This window comes from Lagenorhynchus albirostris, chromosome 15 (assembly GCF_949774975.1).
Source record: "Lagenorhynchus albirostris chromosome 15, mLagAlb1.1, whole genome shotgun sequence".
Lineage (NCBI taxonomy): Eukaryota > Metazoa > Chordata > Mammalia > Artiodactyla > Delphinidae > Lagenorhynchus > Lagenorhynchus albirostris.
The window spans coordinates 82,270,552-82,289,260 of record NC_083109.1 but is presented as its reverse complement, the minus strand read 5'-3'; the positions used below and the strand labels follow the sequence as shown (position 1 = coordinate 82,289,260).

The 18,709-nt window shown below is 52.5% G+C and overlaps 1 protein-coding gene across 3 annotated transcripts; it reads right to left on the bottom strand.

The window, feature by feature from the left end:
• Positions 1–1,291: 1,291 nt before the first annotated feature.
• On the bottom strand, positions 1,292–16,993 carry TMEM130 (transmembrane protein 130). 3 transcript variants are annotated; one of them, XM_060123883.1, is made up of 8 exons: positions 16,909–16,993; positions 11,218–11,523; positions 9,774–9,933; positions 6,389–6,555; positions 5,580–5,664; positions 4,153–4,355; positions 2,072–2,184; positions 1,292–1,604 (listed from the first exon to the last, which is right to left on the bottom strand). In XM_060123883.1, exons 1-8 carry the CDS (start codon positions 16,991–16,993, stop codon positions 1,416–1,418), a joined length of 1,308 nt encoding a protein of 435 aa, XP_059979866.1. In that variant the 3' UTR covers positions 1,292–1,415. The 3 variants fall into 3 exon arrangements, with proteins under 3 accessions (XP_059979866.1, XP_059979867.1, XP_059979869.1); XM_060123884.1 differs by having other exon boundaries at positions 1,292–1,568; XM_060123886.1 differs by lacking the exon at positions 11,218–11,523 and having other exon boundaries at positions 1,292–1,568.
• Positions 16,994–18,709: the final 1,716 nt, after the last annotated feature.

Below are 18,709 nucleotides of genomic sequence, written 5' to 3'. Positions count from 1 at the left end.
CTAAGAGGCAGTTTGAGAACCACTGACCCAGGCCTGAGGTCGTAGCCAGCGGCTCCATCCAGGGCACTTGCCAGAGAACACGACGGGACGTCCCGCTTCATCCAAGAAATGCTCTTGCTGCTTGCAAGGCCCAAACATCCACGCACGGAAAAGAAAGAGACTCGGGCCACCTGGCATATGCTTGGCTATACTCAGAGCACACAAGCTTTATTCGGCAATAATGGCAGTATTTCATGAGTAGGAGCTGCACGACAGTGGGAAACGCTGTTTTCAGCACAAAGTCTGAGAGCAAACGATGACAGCAACAAAGCTCAGCCCCCACGGCCCTGCCTCCCCTCCCCAGGCAGGCCCAGGTTGCTCCCTAATCCTGCACAGTTCGATGGGGGCCTAATCGTGGTCTCCCTCTGCACCCATAACACACTCTCTGCACATCCTCTGCCTCCCCCAGGCTGCTGGGCCAACAAAGAAAGAGGAGTGGGCTGGTCCTCCGCCCCGGGTTCCATCCAGTCCTGCCTCTTCCTTCTCAAGGCCACCCTGGGAGCAGCTGGGGGGGGCAAGAACACTATCCCCTCCCCCTCCGGGTACCCAAGTCCCCGTGGCTTGACTCTTTTTTGGCTGCAAAGCCTTTTCCTCAATGAAAGTTTAACACAGACTCAATAAAAGAAGGTGCTATTTATAAAGCACTTTGCACTCACAAAGCATTAGCCCTGCCCCCACCCAACCCTCAGCAAGCAGAGAGGGAACAGGGTGTCCTTAGAAAGGGACCCAGTAGCCACAGGGACAGCACACAAAGGGAGGAGCCAGGCCCAGGAGCTGTCAGGGCCATGTGGGAAAGGTCAGATTTCATTTTAGTGCTGATTCAGGGTACATCCCAGCAACCACCTAACTGATACAGAGGAAATCATCTGAAATGTCTGTGTGGCGTGTGTGCACGCTTGTCTCTGTATGTAAGACCTTTTGTGATGTAGCCTTAAATTATCCATTTGTGACCTTCCTTCCAGCTCTCTGACCTGGGCAGGGCTGCCTGGGGGAGGGGACTGTGAACCCAAGATAGACAGCAAATGTGCCAATAGGGGAGGAATGGACGAGGAGTAGCCAGGCACACTTAGGAGAGAACAAGGACCACGTCTGGTGTTGCAGCCCCACTTGAGGCCTCTTCAAAGCCAAGGAGTGGGACTGACTGAGAGGGGCTTACAACTGTATAGGTGGATGGATGGATGGATGGCTAGCGGGTGTGATGGAGGGGGGGCTTGTGGAGGCAGCTGGAGTGTAAAAATGGACGGCCGTCCAGGGTGGACAGCCCTGCACGCATGAACCCCTCCTGCTGGGCAGCGTGCACCACCCTGCCCCGCCCTGCCCGAAACTCCCAGTCAGCAGTCAGTTAACGCTGAAACCGGGTCGGGGGCGGGGGGTGCTCACACTGTGTAAGTTTTGACAGACTTGTAGAGGGGCGGCAGCAGCCCGTGGTTCTCGCGGACAACTTCCAGGTACTCGGATGGCGTCTCCAGCAGGAAGGGCCCACAGCACATCTGGCAGCAGCACCTGACCCCAGTGGGCGGCTCCGGGTTCTTGTCAGACATGGGGGAAAAGTCAAAATCAGCCACCTATGGTGAACAAAACCCCACTGGTCAATCACCCGCCCGCCCGCTGGGAGTCCCATTAGGTGGCCTTAGGAGCTCAGCTGCCTGGCTAGGTGGCCTGGAGCTCAGCTGCCTGCTGGCAGCGTGCACAGAAACACCTTTCTGGAGCCATGCAGCGCTTCCCTGTGCCTTTGGCTTTTCTGCTCTGTGGGTCTTTCCTGCTTTCGGTTGCCCTCTCCCTTACCAGCTCATGGGCACGGCTGCCAAGCAAAGGGCTAGCATAGAAGGAGGTAAGTCACATTGGCAAGCAGCTAAATCATCCATCGGGCCCCATCTATGGATGCCTCTTGGGCACATTACCCCCAGCCTCAGGGCCTTGCTCTGACATCCAGACCACCTCCAGGCTCCCTGGTCTAGCCCCCACTGCCCTCTCCACATATCCTCTCCTGTCAGGGCCCAGGAGTCCAGCCCCCACCCCGCCAAGCACCCACCTCCACCATGTCCTTCTGATGAGCGGCGTTCCGCAGGGTCATGTACATGATGAAGGCCAGCATCATGGTGATAAGTGTGGCACACGGGAAAGCGAAGACAGCAGGCTGGATGCCTGGGAGTGAGACAGGCTAAAGTCACGAGCCTGGGTAGTTGGTGCTGAATACTAGCCTTCAGGAGGAGATGACACAGGGGAGAGAACACAGCCCACCAGAGCTTTTTTCCTCCTTGTGTTCATGCATCCCAACTAGGCAACCCCAACAGGCAAATCCAGGATTTCACAAAAACCAAGCTGGGGTATGTGAGGGTTTTCAAGTTTTACTTGAGAGTGACTTTCAAGGGGTGCAACTAAATTTCCCACCAGAGTGTGGGCTGCTCCCAATGAGCAGCATGAGACAGAGTGATGACGTACAACTTCCGAGCCTATGCCATGAAAGACCTAGCAGCTTCCTCCTTGGTCTCTCTTGGGTGACTTGCACTGGGGAAGGGAAGCCAAGTTGTGAGGACACCCAAACAGCCCTGTGACCTCTGGCAGCTCTGGGCTCACTCCCTTATCCTGTTACCAAGAAGCAGCATGGCAGAGCAGGAAGAGCCCAGGGGGTCTTGGGTTCGAATCCTGGTTCTGACCAGTGACCTGATGGCAATACTGACCCACAAGGCTGCCACGGGAATGCAACCAGGTGAGGCAGGTGCAAGGCAGGCCATCAGCAAGTGTGGGTTCCTTCTCACTACTCCCCCACCCTCCTCCTGGTAGAGCCGCCGCCATATGCCATGAGGATCTGTCTCTCAAGAAAAGGCGGCATTGATTACCTGTAGTGCTGTCTTCCTCTGCAGAATTCAGAGGGATCTCAGACACTCAGTGCCCAGGAGATGTTGGGGGAGGTGGGGCCCAAGGCCGCCGATGATGCTAACAGGTTCTGCCTGGCCCACAACATCAGCCGGGGCCAGGAGCGGAGAGTGGTGTCTGCTCAGGGTCTCAGAGGGACGAGAAAGACTGGAGGGGGCAGTGACAGCATCTGGTGCACTTACAGGGCCAACCTCAGGGATGAGTGCAGCTGGCGGGGTGTCCCCTTTTGTTCTGTATGGCATGGAACCTGGCCGGGCATCTGAAAGACCATCCCTAGGGTTCTGGGATCCTACTTTCTCCTCTACATAAGAAAGTTCTTTTCTGGGGTCACAGAACAGGCCCCCCCACCCCCGGAAATGAAGGGTAGGACCTGATGCTGTCATCAGCCAATCCTGTGGCTGTAAGCCAGTGGCAGGACCTCATGATGTGTTTGGGAAAGGGTATTCCAGGGGCGATGGTTGGGCACCCTTATGAACGAGAGAGACTGTACTGCACACTTTCTGAGCTGCCTACCCTCCCTGGGAGACTCACAACAGCCCTGTGAGTCCAGCACCGTCACCGTTGGAGATGCCTGTTTTAGTGGCGGCAACAGCGCCGAGATGGAGGTGATGGGGTGGCGGTGATAGCAGTGAAGGAGGGAGGGTTCGTGCTGGGGACAAGTGTGGCAGTGGTTAACGTATGGAGAGACACTGACCACTGTCAGTGGTGGTGGCAACAGGAGAGCTGAAGTTGGGATGATGCTGGGGTAGCACGGGATGGATGGTGTTGGTCCAAATGGTCGGTGCAGGGGCTGGTGGCAGGGGTGTTAACGGCAGTGCTGATGGTGGTAAGGGTGGTCGCAATGGCAGCGCCGTCTCTGGCTATTGAAGATGCTAGAAGAACTGTCTGTAGCATGTGGTGATGGTGGCAGTGGCGCTGGGCAAGTTAGCCGGCAGTAGCTGAGCTGTCTGTCGTTACTGCTAGTGGTGCTGGTGTGGAGGGTGGTGGTGGTGGAACTGAGGGGTTCTGGTGGTGGGGGCTAGAGCAGTTGTTGGTGGCACTACAGAGTTTCTAGTGCTGTGGGTGGTCAGTCAGTGGCGCTGGTTGGGGACCGTAGGGTTATTGATGATGCTTGTGTTGTTGGGACTGATGTTGATGGCTGTTGGTGGAGCTGGCTGGTGGCAGCACACTGGCGGTGGTGGCAGGGTTGACTGGTTTTTGCTGCCTCTGTAAGAGCAGAGGCGAAGTGTCACTTACTGGAGGGCCAGACCTGGATCTTGTGGTACTGATGCGTCTTGCTGATAATGTTCTCGGCCTGGATGCTGAAGCAGTAGTCCCCAGGATCCCTGAAGATGTGGGTCAGGTTGTAAGCCGTGCTGCCCACTGACACAGGGTGGCATTCCCCTTCCCCCAGCGGGAGGCACTCGGGCTTAAGACGCCAGCACACGTTCAGAGGGGGGCTGCAGGGAAATGGGGGCATTTTTTTAGCAATGGCTCAGCAAGGAGTGTGAGCATACACTAAGTCCAAGAAAGCCCAGGCAGTCATGAACTTCAGTGTCCTTTCCAGGACAGAACACCCAGCTTCCCTGGCCTCCAGGGAACAAAACGGTACATAAGAGATGGCTCGGGACTCCGAGGGGGTCAGTGAGGCAAACAGGGACATACACAGACTGCTGAAGGAGGCAGAATGAGTGCCCCAGTGACGCACTTGGTGCACTGTGGAAGCACAGGGGACGGAGGAGCGTGTTCTTAATGAGGAAGTCAGGGGAGGCTTCCTGGAGGAGGTGGCATTTGAGTAGGCCCTAAAAGGATAAGTCGGCTTTTGACAGGTTTGAAGGGGTGAGGGCATTCCAAACTATCCACCTGCCACAGCACAGGCTCAGAATCTGGAAAATGCAGGTCCATAAAAAGAATTCCAAGTGAGCATTCCTATCTCACATGACCTAGACCAGAGTAAACACACACTCATGCCACTTCAACGATCAGGTCTACCAAGCACAAGTAGTTTCCCCCTCTGCTCTCTAAGTACTGAGCTCTTATCTCCAAAGCCCCCTGAAAGCGTCAGGAGCCACCTCCAGCCCCTTGGCTTGTCTTCCTCCTTCCTTGGCTACTTTGCCCACTCCCAGTCTAGCCTCATTTCCCCCTGACGTGTCCCCTTGTTGGGGGATTGGGTGGGGTTGGTCTTCCCCACTAGAGTCCTTGGAGGGCTGGGCCCTGACCACTATTTTTCTGCAGCCCCATCCATCCCAGTGGCCCCAGAGAGGGGCTCCCTTGTGGGGAGAACACACCCAGCATCTCCTCATCTCATCACTTACTACAAACTCAGCTTGATGGTGTTCGTGGCAGGAGCTGAGCCAGGTCCTACCCAAGATGGCCTGCTTTCCAGGGGGCTGGAAAGCAGGCCCAAGTCACATACGGGTCTTTTCACAGGAGTGGTCGCTCACCTGCCCCTGCCTTGATGCCCATGTTGCCGACAGCCCCAAAAGGCCACTGCTCCCTCCTCTGGACCCTGAGAATGGAGCCATGCCTGTGACTCTCCCGTGGCACAGTCAAGGGTGGCATCATCCCTCCGTGAGCTCCTTAACTTGGGTCCCCTCAGGGATGGAGCAGAAGGTCAGGAGCCTCGGAAGGGGAGTGCGGGCAGGACCACAGGTCATGTGCAGTGTGCTCTGGGCTTCACTCACCTCCCCAGGAAGTTCAAGGTCACTATCATCTTTTGGAAGGTCTGAATTAGGGTAGGCCCCAAGACCTGGATGCCTCGAAGGGTTTCTGAAAGGCAGAGAAGACCTCATTGTATCTGGTGGCTGACGACAGCTGTATCAGGGCTCGTGGAGTCCCGAGGCTGTGTGACCATCACCCCGTCCTCCTCCTGGCCCTCCCCAAGGGCAGGTCACAGGTCACATCCAGGGCATACCCGGGTCCCGCCTCCCTGTCAGCAGCAGGTGCTGGAGCCAGCTCAGAGTGAGGGAGCCGGAGGAAGCAAGCAGGGCCCTGGTGAGCAGGACCTGGGGCTGACTTAGGGTACCACCGCCTCCCCGCATCATCTGTTCCGTGTGTGGGGTGGGGGAAGCAGCACCCCATTAGCACGACCGAGAAATCTGCTGCAGCTGCCCCAGCACCCCCTCTTGCCAAAGCCAGGTCTGGCTGTTCCCTCCCTGTGCAGCCGACTGAAGCTGTCCCAGCCCCGACAGGACGGTCCTTGACGGGAGGCAGATGTAGCCGGGAACGAGGAGTATCACAGCAGTGTCTGGGCTCTGCCACCTGGTGGCCACCTGACCTCCTCCATGGCCTGCAGTGCCCTCTTGGAAGCGGGGAATGACAGACCCACTCGGAGGGCTGCCAGGGGAACAGAAGAGAGGCTGTGCATCCGAGCTCAGCCCAGTGCCCACTTGGAGCCACCCTGATCTGCAAGTGACCCAGCCCTGGAAGGAGTGGTACGCAGGGCTCCCTGATGGGCCAGATGCTCAACCCACACCAACCCCCAGAGACTCACCCTGCAGCTTCAGCGAGGCGGAGAAGTCGCCCGTCTTCTGCAGAACGCCCTTCCCGACGTCCGGTGTTACCTGCTCCCACTCCGCCACAACCTTGACCTTCACAGTGAAGGATCCAATGATGGAATAGTTATAATAGACTGTAGCGTCTTTGGTCACCATCTGGGTGCTATAAGGTGACAGGGAGGAGATGACAGAAGTGACTCACGTGCCCTCTTAGAGTGGTTGTACAGTGACACATTCAGACCAACGCCTTGCAAGCAAAAACAGCATCCCAGCATCAGTCTCCAGAGCCAGCCAGGGCATGAGGTCAGCTGTACCTGGTAGAGTGGCTGCTGGTTGTCTTTGTATTTGTAAGTTACAGGTAGGAGAACTCCTAGCCATAGGTGCCTGTCACCTGCCAGGAAGTGCTCTGCACCCCGAGCCAGGAAACTGGGAAAGGCTGTGTGTTAGACAAGGACAATCTGGGGAGGGGAGAAGTATGAACTCTGGAGTTAACACACATCTGGCTTTAAATCTCAGCTCCAGATTTCCTATTTACGTAACTCTAAGCCTTACTTTTCTCATCTGAAAAACAGGAAGAGTCATACCTCCATCACAGGTTATGATATAACATATTAAGTGTGTAACATCATGCTTTTTCCCTACAATTACCTGAATCACTTCAAAAGGAATTCTAGGGCTTCCCTGGTGGCACAGCCGTTGGGAGTCCGCCTGCCGATGCAGGGGACGTGGGTTCGTGCCCCGGTCCGGGAGGATCCAACATGCCGCGGAGCGGCTGGGCCCGTGAGCCATGGCCGCTGGACCTGCGTGTCCGGAGCCTGTGCTCCGCAGCAGGAGAGGCCACGGTGGTGAGAGGCCCACGTACCGCAAAAAAAAAAAAAAAGGAATTCTAGTAACAATAAAATATTTTTGTTTATTTGTTGATGCTCTTTATATATGAAGTTTATCAAACCTTTACCTGTTACTTATCTTCCAAATATTTTCTCCCAGTTTAACCTTTATTCTTTGGTTTGATTTACTTCTTCCATTTCAAATTTTAAATCTGATGATGCCAAATTTAGCATTTTTTCCATTCTAGTTTCTGCCTTTTATTTACAGAAATGCCTTCCCCACTGCCAAACTATCCAATCTCAGGGGATCATCTACATCCCAATGTAGTCCTGGTTCATTATGTTTACTATTTTAAATCTATCTGGAATAGCTTTTGTTAGGGATTAGATTATTTTTCTCCCAAACAGTTAACCAGCTACCCTAGTATCATTTATCAAACAATCTATCCTTATTCACTGGCTGGAAATAACATTGTTATCATACACTACATGTGTATACAAACTTAGGGTTTTTTTCTGCTTTTTCTATTCTGTTCCATTGAGCTGCCTTTTCTTGCTGAAAATTATTTGTAGCTTTCTAAATACGTTTATGTATGTATTTCTAGCCCCTTTCCCCATCACCATTCATCATCATTCTGCTTTTCTGATCATTTCTCTTTCTTCTTACAATATTGAGAAATTCTCTCATCATTTTTCAAGTCTTTTTAAGGTTCTCAGTACAATCTATGATTTTATTCACATAAATCCTACAATTTTAGGCTAAGTTTATTCTGTCCATTTTTATAAATATTATGAAAGATTTTTTCGACTGCCATTATATGGAGAAGCTAAGAATCTTTGTTTTGTAACCAGCCACATTATTAAAATCTTTTTAGTTCTAAGATTTTTCAGTTGAGTCTTTTGTGTTTTCCAGGTAAACAGTACTGTCATCTGTGTACAATGACTTTTGTCTCCTCCTTTACATTTATATTTCATTTACTTTTCTTATTTTATTTCATTGCCTAGTCAAAAATGTTCAATTGCAATAAAAATAGTGAATAGGGAATTCCCTGGTGGTCCAGTGGTTGGGACTCTGCACTTTCACTGCCAAGGGCCTGGGTTCGACCCCTGATCGGGGAACTAAGATCCTGCAGGCTGCAGCGCAACCACAGAAAAAAACAAAAGAGAAAGAAATAGTGAATATAACTTTCTTTAACGTGAAAATAAATGCCCCTAATAAATATGGAGGCTGTGCCCTGGTTTGAGACAAATATTCTTTATGTTATAAAACCATATATATACATATATATATAAGCGTATATGTGTATTTGTATACATGTATGTATATACATTATGTGTATATGTGACGTATATGTATATATGTGTGTGCACATATGCATAAAACTGTGTATTTATACACAAAATTTAGATGAACTGTAAAATCTTTGTCATGTTCCAAAAATTATTCTTATTGGGATTTTTATTGGGTTTGCATTAAACTTAAAGAATTACTGGGGGGAAACGGACATCGTTACAATATTAAGACTCACCATCCCGGACATGGTGTTCATCCCCATTTACTCAAATCTTTTCTACTTCTGCAGGTGGGAGAGGGATGGATTGGGAGTTTGGGATTAGCAGATGCAAACTATTATATATATTATGGATAAACAAGGTCCTACTGTATAGCACAGGGAACTATATTCAATATCCTGTGATAAACCATAATGGAAAAGAATATGAGAAAGAATATATAGGGCTTCCCTGGTGGCGCAGTGGTTGGGAGTCCACCTGCCGATGCAGGGGACACGGGTTCGTGCCCCGGTCCGGGAAGATCCCACATGCCGCGGAGCGGCTAGGCCCGTGAGCCATGGCCGTTGAGCCTGTGCGTCCGGAGCCTGTGCTCCACAACGGGAGAGGCCACAGCAGTGAGAGGCCCGCGTACCGCAAAAAAAAAAAAAAAAAAAAAAAGAATATATATATATGTATATATGTACATAGCTGAATCACTTTGCTGTACAGCAGAAATTAACACAACATTGTAAATTAACTATACTTCAATGAAACAAATTAAAAAAACAAATCTTTGCTACTTCTCAGCAGCTCTGTAGCTTTCTTCACGCAGGATCTTGCCCATTTCCAGATCTGCCTGACCGGCCCCTACTTCCCGACCTGCCTCCCGCAACTGGCTTGTCTGGAGAGGAGGTGTAAGGAGAATGAAGCTGGAACACCTGAATTCTACCATGTGAGTATAACAGCGTGTGTCATTGGCTGGCCAGGTCCCTCCAGAGTCAAACAGAGAAAAATATACCTACCTTGACCAGCCTTAAAGGGCTGTTTTGGGCACCAATGACCCCTCTACTAGGTTGCAGGCACCTTGAAGGCAGGTCCCATTACTGGCTCACACTGGTCCCTGTGGACCCCGAGCTTGGCACAGAGCAGGTGTACAAGGCATGTTTGGAGTGAGAGAGAGTGAGAAGGTGAAGATGGGAGAGTACAGAGCACCCCGCCTGGGACGACAGGGCCACCAGCCATGAGCCAAGACTTTGGGGCATCAAGGGGGATAAGGACATACCCGTCTCCGAAGTCCCAGCTGTAGAGAAACGAGGCGGTCTTGAAGAAGTTGCTGGGGTCGTGGAGGAGGAAGGAAACTTTAAGGACTGTCTTGGTGAGGTAGGAGCTGGGCCAGGGCAGGGAGGTGTTCTGGGTGACAACGAGGTTCCCCACGAGGAACTCTGGGACAGAGACCACGGGAGGGTGAGTCCACTGAAGTGGAGGAGGGCAGAGCCACATGCCAGTTGGCAGGGCAGCCTCTCCCCCACCCGACCTCCTGGCTGTCACAGCCAGGTGGTGGCAAGAGGGGACCCTGCAGGTCACCGAACACAGAGGCATATGCCCCCTCCGTGGATGCTGGTGAAGACTCACTTCATGTGTTACATGCATAGCTCTGCTCCTGAACCCCTTTCACCAAGACCCTGAACTTTCTGGCACAAAAGATGCCCAGGACCAGAAGGAAATGCACAGGCTTTGAAAGCAACTCTTGGGAAATATTTCAAAGTATTAGATGAGCCTAGAAAAAATGAGCAGTTCTACTGACCGCAGGTCCACACCCCATGTGCTGGGCTGGGTGAGGAACACCATTCCATGCTGCCTCCTCTAAAAAAAAAAAATTAAAAGCTGATTTTTTAAGCAGAAAGTGAGGTGTGCTCAATAAAGCTCATTTGGAAATTGCTGAAAAGTGGAATGAAAAGAAAAGAAACTGCTTATCACGCAAACATAAGCATTGTTGATGTTTTGAAGAATTGCAAAGTATACGTGTGTACATATTTAAGGTATACACATATTAAACACAGTTGATCAAATTGGTTATAGAATTTTGTTTTGATTTTTTTAAATTTTACAACCATGAGTACTCCCCCAGGCTACAACAAACTCTTTGTAAAGGTCATCATTATTCATTATACAAACTGTGTCAGTATACTTAGCCAGTCCCCTTATGGTTGCATACTTAGCTTGTTTCTATTTTCTTCTGTTATTATAAAAACTGTGATGAACATCTTCGTGCATAAACCATTACCCAAATGGAGGTTTATTTCCTGAAGATAAGTTCTTTAATAGACTGTAAACTCCAAGAAAGCAGGGACTTCTTGGAAACAGAGAGAAGGGAGGGGAGGGAGGGAGGGAGGAAGGAAGGGAGGAGAAGGGGGGGAGAGAGAGAGAAAGAGAGGAGAGAGGGAGAGAGAGCGAGAGAGAAGGAGAAAGAAGAGGCCAAAGACTAAAATAATTTATAACCATTGATACATATGTATCAGCTGCTCTCCAGAAGGTTGTATTAATTTACACCCGAGTAGCGATATGTACTCTAAGTGTCCATTTCAGCACAACCCTGCCAGCAGTGCATATTACCGTTTTCTGATCCTTTGTTAACTGACAGCAGCGAAGGAACCACGGGTCTAATCTGCATTTATGTGATTACCAGCCAGGAGTCTGAAGACAAATGAAGTAGGAAAGGTCCTCACCTGTAACGGGGAGGACGAGGACGCTCCTGGCCACAGGCTGGCACATCCCGCAGTCAGCGGCGGTGACCCAGACGGAGACCGGGAAGTCCCCGGGCACGTTCCCCACCACGCGGATGGTGGAGCTGAAAGCCTCATCTGTCTTCCCCGTGAGCAGCAATGGGGTGTGAATCCAGCGGAAGCGGTAAAGGCGGGTGCTGGCGGGCAGGACCAGGCTGCCATTGTCATCGGCCACCAGGCTGGCCGTGATGGTCACCTCTGCCCCCGTGGTGGCAGGGCCATCGGGGGTGAGGTGAAGTTCATACACGCCTAGGAACCCAGAAACGAAGACCGCGTTTCACGAAGGGGCGTGGCCAGGAAACCCACCGCCACCCTCTGGGCCGGCTTCTGTGAGTCTCTTTTACAGGTGGAGAAATTGGGGCCCAGGCAGGTCAAGTGACCCGCCCAAGGGTCATACGATTAGTTCATTGCCCAGCTGGGATTCAAACCCAGGCCCAACTGACTCCCAATCCCACGCCCTTTCCCGTGCCTCCAGTTATTTTTTCATGCCAGCCAGGCAGGGCCTTACAGAGCATGTGTATGCTGACCTGGCCCGGCTTCGTAGCCGTGAAAATGATGGCCAGTGCATGTCACAGGAGCCATCGCAGCTGATGCCAAGAAATGCCCCCCATCGCCCACTCTTTTGGACTAACCTTTACATGTGAAACAAAATTCCAGCTGGAAACACAAAGCTGAGTCTGGACCCTGATAAGGCCTAATACCTTGATGGTGGTAGGCCAGCCTTGTGAGGAAGGGCCCCTGTGATCCAAGCCAAGCCCCCTTCTCTTTGGTCTCAGTTTGTAAATCTGTAAGGTGAGAGTTTCTAGAGCTGAGCTGTCCAATATGGTAGCCACGTATGGCTCCTTAAGCGTCAATTAAAGTGAAACAAACTTAAAACCCACTTTCTCGGTTGCGCTGGAGCATTTCAAGGGCCAGCCACGTGTAGCCAAGGGTCACCACAGTGGACACTGTGGATACAGATCTTCATTATCACGGAAAGTTCCACTGGACTACACTGCTCTAGGGAACCTCCAGGATTCCTGCAGGGGCCAACGCTGGAGCTCTGTGTTTCCAGCTGGGTCAACTCCTTGGGGAACCTGAACTGAAATACTGGGGATGCAGCTCTTACAGGGAACCCAGGAATTAGTTTTCTAGGTTGCAAGCAGAGAATAGGGCCTGGAGCACATGGAATGGAGACCAAATAAGAGGCCTTTTCAATAACACTCCCCATCTGACCAACATATTGAAGGTAAGACTAACTGTAATCTGAAAATAGAGAAAAGTATAAAATTAAAAAAAATTTTTTTTTAATAATTAGTAACAACCACTTACTATATTGGGTCATTTCCTACTATTCTTTTAAATGCTGCTTACTCTGAGATTATATATTCCATTGCTGTTGCTGTTTTTTCAATTCTGTATCATAGGCATTTTCCTAAGTCATTATTCTTCACCTGCTTTAGATAGCTGCAGATTTCATCATACTCAGAAGGTAGGATTTTAAAAATCAGATTTGTTTCCATCATAAAAGTTATACATATGCATAAAGAATAGTAGAAGTGTCCTATTACCCTACCCCCCAGAGACAACAGCTGCTATCATATTGCTGTCCTCCAGCTCTTTTTCATGCACGGAAGTTTTAAATTTAGTCAGAATCAGCCTCTGCACACAATTTTGAATTACTTTATTTCTACCTGACGATACATCAGAAGGATGTCTGCAGTGGCACTAATGTGAACTTCACTATTTGCATGATAATCCCTCAAGCAGGCATATCTTAATTCCCAGAACCCTTCACTCTTGTCAATAGCACTACTGCACGTCTTAGTAACTGTTTTCCTGTGATGTGTAATTTTCTTTTTCAGGTGAGACTTCTGAAGGGCCTGAGGTTAGAGAATGTCTAACAGTGCGCACCTGGGCAGAAGAGGTGATGCAGAAGGAAGGGAGGAGGGCCCCCCAAGCCCCCCTCTGCTCATTTTACTCCCTCCCACCCCACTTCCTGGCAACATACACCCCCTCCCTTGGCTTCCAGTACCTCCTAAATGCTGATGGAACCCAGTAACACAGACTTCATTTCTACTGAGCAATAATACAATGGCTACTAACCACATGCAATTAAATTTAAATTAATCAAAGTTAATCACTTCAATGTATAATACTAAAATTCCAGTCCCTCCATTGCACTAGAGCCACAATTCAAGCGCTCAACAGCCATAGCTCTCCCGGATAGCACAGATATAGATCATCTCCTCCATCATCTAAAATTGTGTTGGCCACTGATGCTCTAGACCCCCTGGATTTCTCCCCTCCCAAACCTACCATTCTCTTCACCTATCATTCTCTGCCGGGTCAGAGGACCAGCTGTCCCAAGAATCAACCCCTGGGCCTCTGCCACTAATTCTCCCTCTCCATTACTACCAGCATTGCTTAAGGTAGCACTCAGCCCCATCCGGATGGATTACCGGTACATCCTGAATGTGACCCTTGGCCTCCAGTCCTGCCCTAATTTCAGCCACCCCAACAAGCAGCTTCCTGCACAGTTAATCTGATCATGGGCCAGCCTCGGGGTGGAGGGAGACCACATTCACATTTTAGTACATCCATGCTGTAGCTTTAACCCTTTAACACCTGCAGTTCCCCCCAACATGCTCTGTCCTTCCTAGCCTCAGGGCCTTTGCACACACTGTCCCCACTGCTCTTCTTCACCTATCTGTCTGTGGATATAACCTCTTCCAGGAAGCCCTCCCTGACACCCCCCACCCCACCCCACCTCCTCGGCACTCTCCCAACAGCCCGAGCACACAGTTGTCACAATCTTGGGTTGGGATAAAGGTTTCCTTATCTCCCCCACTGCACTGCAAGCTCCTTGAGGGCAGGGCAGGGGTCATTCCCATCTCCCCCAAGCCTAGCCAGGTGCTTGGCACATAGTAGGGTTTCAACACTATGCTGTGGAGAGGCACCTGGAGAGAAGGGTGTGGCAGAGGGACCAGGCCACATGGCACTGCCCCAGGAAACTCTTCACCCAAGCGCTATGGACTGAGCCCCAACCCGCAGCTGCTGGGGGGACCCAGAAGTACAGGATGTGCTCCCTGCTCTTAGGGGGCTCACGAGAGACCTGCTGGACTCAGCAAAACCAGGAGGTGAGCGAGTGTGTCCTCAACTGCACCCCATTTGCCTTGCGGCGATGTTGCCCGCCCCCAATGGGGACTCTGGCTCCAGCCTTTCCGCTCACCCACGTTACACGTTCCCTGTTGTGAATCCCTTTCCTTGGGGCCGTATTTTGGATTATAAAGTCATTTGGGCTAGCATTGCAAAAGGGACCTGCAGCACCTTAATCCCAAAGAGAGAATTCCAGACACGTAAGTTTCTCCAAGAAAACACAGTATGTATTTTACACTGAAGGACCTGAGTCCCTAGAGGTCCCCAGGGACTAATGCTACTGCCGGGGACCACACAGCAATCTGCATTGCCCTAGGCTGAGTCCCTCTGGCTGGGAGGCAGCCTTTGGCCAGGCTGCTGCAGAAAGAGGTGCTTAGAGGAGAGGCCATCTCCTCCCTTCCCTCTCTTGCTCCTGCCCACACCCCCCAGGAGAGGAGCGTGGGCCACAGTGAGGCTGGCAGGTGGCAGGGACATTCAGCTGCATGCTAATGGCCATCCAGCGTCTGCAGCAAGACAGGCGCATGTCAGCACGACGCAGATCCGTTGCCAGGGGAACAGAATCAGGAGGGCAGCCAGCTCAGCCAGGAGGCGGGATGGGGTGGGGGTGGGGAGGGGCTGTGGCTACAGCCAATGTTGCAGCAGACACTGGCCCAGCTCCTGGGAGCGCCCCCCATCCCGACCTGTCCACACGCCAGAGGCTCCAAGGGCACTTTTCTCAGGCTTGTTTTTAAAAAGCAGGTATTTCACAGCCCCCGGGTGATGCTGCCCCTCGTCCTCAGGGCCTAGAAAGCGTCCAGAACATCCAGGCTGAAATGGACTGGGAAGGCTTTGCCACCTGTGGCTGAAGGAACCAAGCCCAGGTTTGGCTACCTACCCCTGCAAATCCATCTTTCCAAGTTTGGGAGCCCAGATGACATGGCCTTGGAGTACAGAGCAGCCCAGTCAGGGGCTTAGGGGCGCCACAGGTGCCCCAGTGACCACACAGGTGCCCCAGTGACCCAGAGCTGAAAGGGCCAAAGCAAAAAGTGAAGTGACAGCGGCCACAAAGTTTGACCCGTGGAAGAATGTCCACCAGCAGGCTCCCTGGGCTTCCACCTGCAGCATGCACATTCTCCCTGACCACACAGCCTGTAGGGCCCCAGAACAGTCTAGAAAAGGGCTACATCAGCCTTTTCTCACTGCACAGGTACACAGCCCAAAACACTTCCCAAGGTACCTCTGAAGTCTGGACAACACAACCTGGAATTCATGAACGGTCCAGGACACGGACTTCTGACTTCAACCCCTGGTGTAGGAAGCATGTCGTGCAGGCGGACCCAGACCCGGGAAGGGTGGAAAGGGCTTCTGAATCTCTCTTTTTCTCCTGTGAGTTTTCCCCAACCCCATTCCCAGCTATTTGGACTGTATCATGGGTGCAATAGGCCAGGCTGGGAACCACACATGACTTCCAAAGAATTAACCCTCCACACCGTTTTTTTCTGGCAATTTAGGCCGCGTTGATAATTTCTGGACACATGTAAACCTAATGGACAAGAGACCCCATTTCCAGGGGCAAGCAGATGCTCCTGACCAAGCCAATTCCCACAAAATTCCCTTAATTCATCCTTAAGATGCAGGTTTTTTATTTTACCTTGTGGCTTTTATTTCACAAGTTTGCATTAGATCTCTTCTTCTGTCTACCACTCTTTTAAGGTGTAGGGGGGGTCATGAAAATATTGGATAATATTTAACACCCACCCAACAGCTGCCCACATCCCAACTGTCCCCTTAAAACTCTCCACCCTGGGTCCTTTTTTGTCGCCAAAATGGGGCAGAAAAGTGGGTGTTGGCCTTCGGGCGTTGAGGAGGTGGAGATGTTAGAAGCACGATCCGGGGGACACCGGGTAGGACCCAGCGGAACCAGCTCCGGGTCCATTTTGGAAATCACTCCCAGAGAGGAAATGGCAGACCGGCCTCCTGGGCGCTAAAATCGCATACTCCCCGAAGTCAACACAAGCAGGGTAGAAAGCCTCTCTGGATAAGGCCACATTTTAAGGCAAAAACGCTGCTCCGCGGGCAACCTGGCAGCGCTCCCTGGGGGCTGTGGCGAGAAGACCGACCCCGAGCATTCCCAGACTCCCTTCAGCGTCCTCCCCCACCTCCAGCGGCTGCGAGGTTTCCAAACATCGGGATGGATGCGCCGGCCACCGCGCGGTCCCTAGGGCAAGGCCGATCTGGAGGTGGCAGCAGGAACGAGGGCGCGGGGAGCCCCCTCAAGTGACGGTGACTTCAGGGGAGAGGGGAGAAGGGACAGAGGAGAGGGTTGCGCGGCGGCCGGCAGGCCGTGCTCCGCTCCGCAGCTCGCGGCCTGCGGGGAGGTGGGAGGTGCGCGCAGGGCGCACGGCGCCACCTCCGCAGCCCCGGCTCCCGGCGAGGCCGCCCGCCCGGAACCGCTCCGAGGCCCCGGGCGCGCTGCGGCTCGGGGAGGGCGAGCGGCCGGCTCGCGCAGCGCCTTACCTGCAGCCACCCTAGCCGGGGCCAAGGGCAGGAGGCAGGCCAGCCAGAGGATGCGGCCGAGGCGCGGCCAGAGGGCCGGGGCCATGGCGGCGCTGGGAGCTGCTGGAGCGTGGAGGGCACGCGGCTCGATTCGGCTGCGGCGGCTGCAGCTCGTGGGTCGCACGGCACGGGCTGTGCGGGGAGGTACGGGCGCGGCGCCGGCTCGTCCTCGCCTCGGATCGCTGTGTCTCTGCGCGCCGCCGCCGGCCACAGCCCGCCGCGCCGACCCTGACCCACGTCAGCCGCGCCGCGCCCCCTCCCCGCACCCTCCCTCACTCCGCCGCACGCCGCCTCTCCCCACGATCCTCCACTCTCCCCACGATCCTCCCCTCTCCTCCCCGGTCTCCGCTTCTCCAATCTGCTCCCCCTCCCTCCCTTCCCTCGCCGCGCCCCTCCTCTCCCCTCGACCCCTCCCTTCCCCTCCCCTCCCCGGTCACCGTTCCTCCACTCTGCGTCCCCTCCCCTTCCTGCGTCTGTGCCCGCGTCCGCCGGCTCTGACTCAGCGTCCCCAGAGGAGCGTGCACCAGTGTGAAGCCCAGAGCAGGCCCCTTTGGGCTCTTTCTCCAGGTGGCGTCTCCCCTCATGACGCACACGACTTGGAGATGCGGCTCTTCATTCAAGAAAAGTGTAGCACCTACTGTGTGCAAGGCGCTGGGCAGTGGGCCTAGGAACGTCTTGTGTCCCTCCGGAGGGAAGGGCTTGGGTGCAGGTGCCCAGGTGCAGGCGCTGGGACTGATGCCATTCCTCAGTTTACCCTCTCTGCACCTGCTGTAAAATGGGGTTTGTGGTCATACCTGGGCCCACAGCGACAACGCTGTCACTGAGGGCCTTGGGACACTCAGACAACCAAGATAAGGAGTGACCAGGCTGCTCCTTGGACACTCCCTGGCCTAAGCAGGCGCTTCCATCTGCCATAACGGAACAGAGCATGTCTTTTCTCCTAGAAGGTGGCCGGCCTGGCTGATCTTAAAGACTGGACACCGGCAGCCTGGATCCTGGTCCCAGCTCTGCCTCTACTTTATCCTTGGCAAGGGAGCCCACCCAGAGGGGGTGTTGGATGGCTGGTCTCACCTGGCTGGCACTGATGGGACCACAATTGCAGGATGGGCTGCATGGGAGTGAAAGAACTTCTGGGACAGCTGTGGGGTTCCCTGAGAACGGGCCCCACTGGCCCCATTGCCATGGGAGAACAGATTTGAGTGAGTCCCCTTAGGAAAGTTAAAAGTGCTAGCCACTCCCTGGTGGCATCAGTCATCATTGTGGGGACAAATACCAGGCCTAGGAACCAGGAGACTTTGGATTCTGAGAGTTATGTGACCTTGAGAAAGTCACGTAACTCTCCTGGTGCCTCAGTTCACTTTTATTTAAAATAATAATAATGCCCCATGAGACTGTGGTAAGGATAAAACGACTTGACACATAGAACAGTGCTTGGACATAGTAAGTACTCAGTCAGTGTTGGCTGTCATCCTTAGAATTGCTTAAGGACTTGGGAGAGTTTCACTTGTCCATCAGGAATTGAGAAGAAAATTGTGCTTGAGAAGAAAATAGTATATTAAGATTATAAATTGAGTTTCAAATATTTGACTATTTCACATTTTTCAAAGGTCTGGTTGTTAGTGGTTTTTGTCATGTACTAAATGCATAAATAGAATCATAACATTTATTACGTTTTTTTCATGTGTAACATTATTACATTGAATAACTATACAGTAGCCATAGATGGTCACATCTATGTCACAGAAGCCACCTGCAAGGCCAC

What these genes read in the sequence shown, in the direction of transcription:
- TMEM130 (XM_060123883.1), bottom strand. Translation starts at nt 16,993, where the DNA reads ATGGCCCCGGCCCTCTGGCCGCGCCTCGGCCGCATCCTCTGGCTGGCC. An exon ending in CCTCGTCCTCCCCGTTACAG is followed by an intron (nt 9,934 to 11,217) that starts GTGAGGACCTTT and finishes TCTCTGTCCCAG; the next exon opens with AGTTCCTCGTGGGGAACCTC. An exon ending in CGCCTCGCTGAAGCTGCAGG is followed by an intron (nt 5,665 to 6,388) that starts GTGAGTCTCTGG and finishes TCTGCCTTTCAG; the next exon opens with AAACCCTTCGAGGCATCCAG.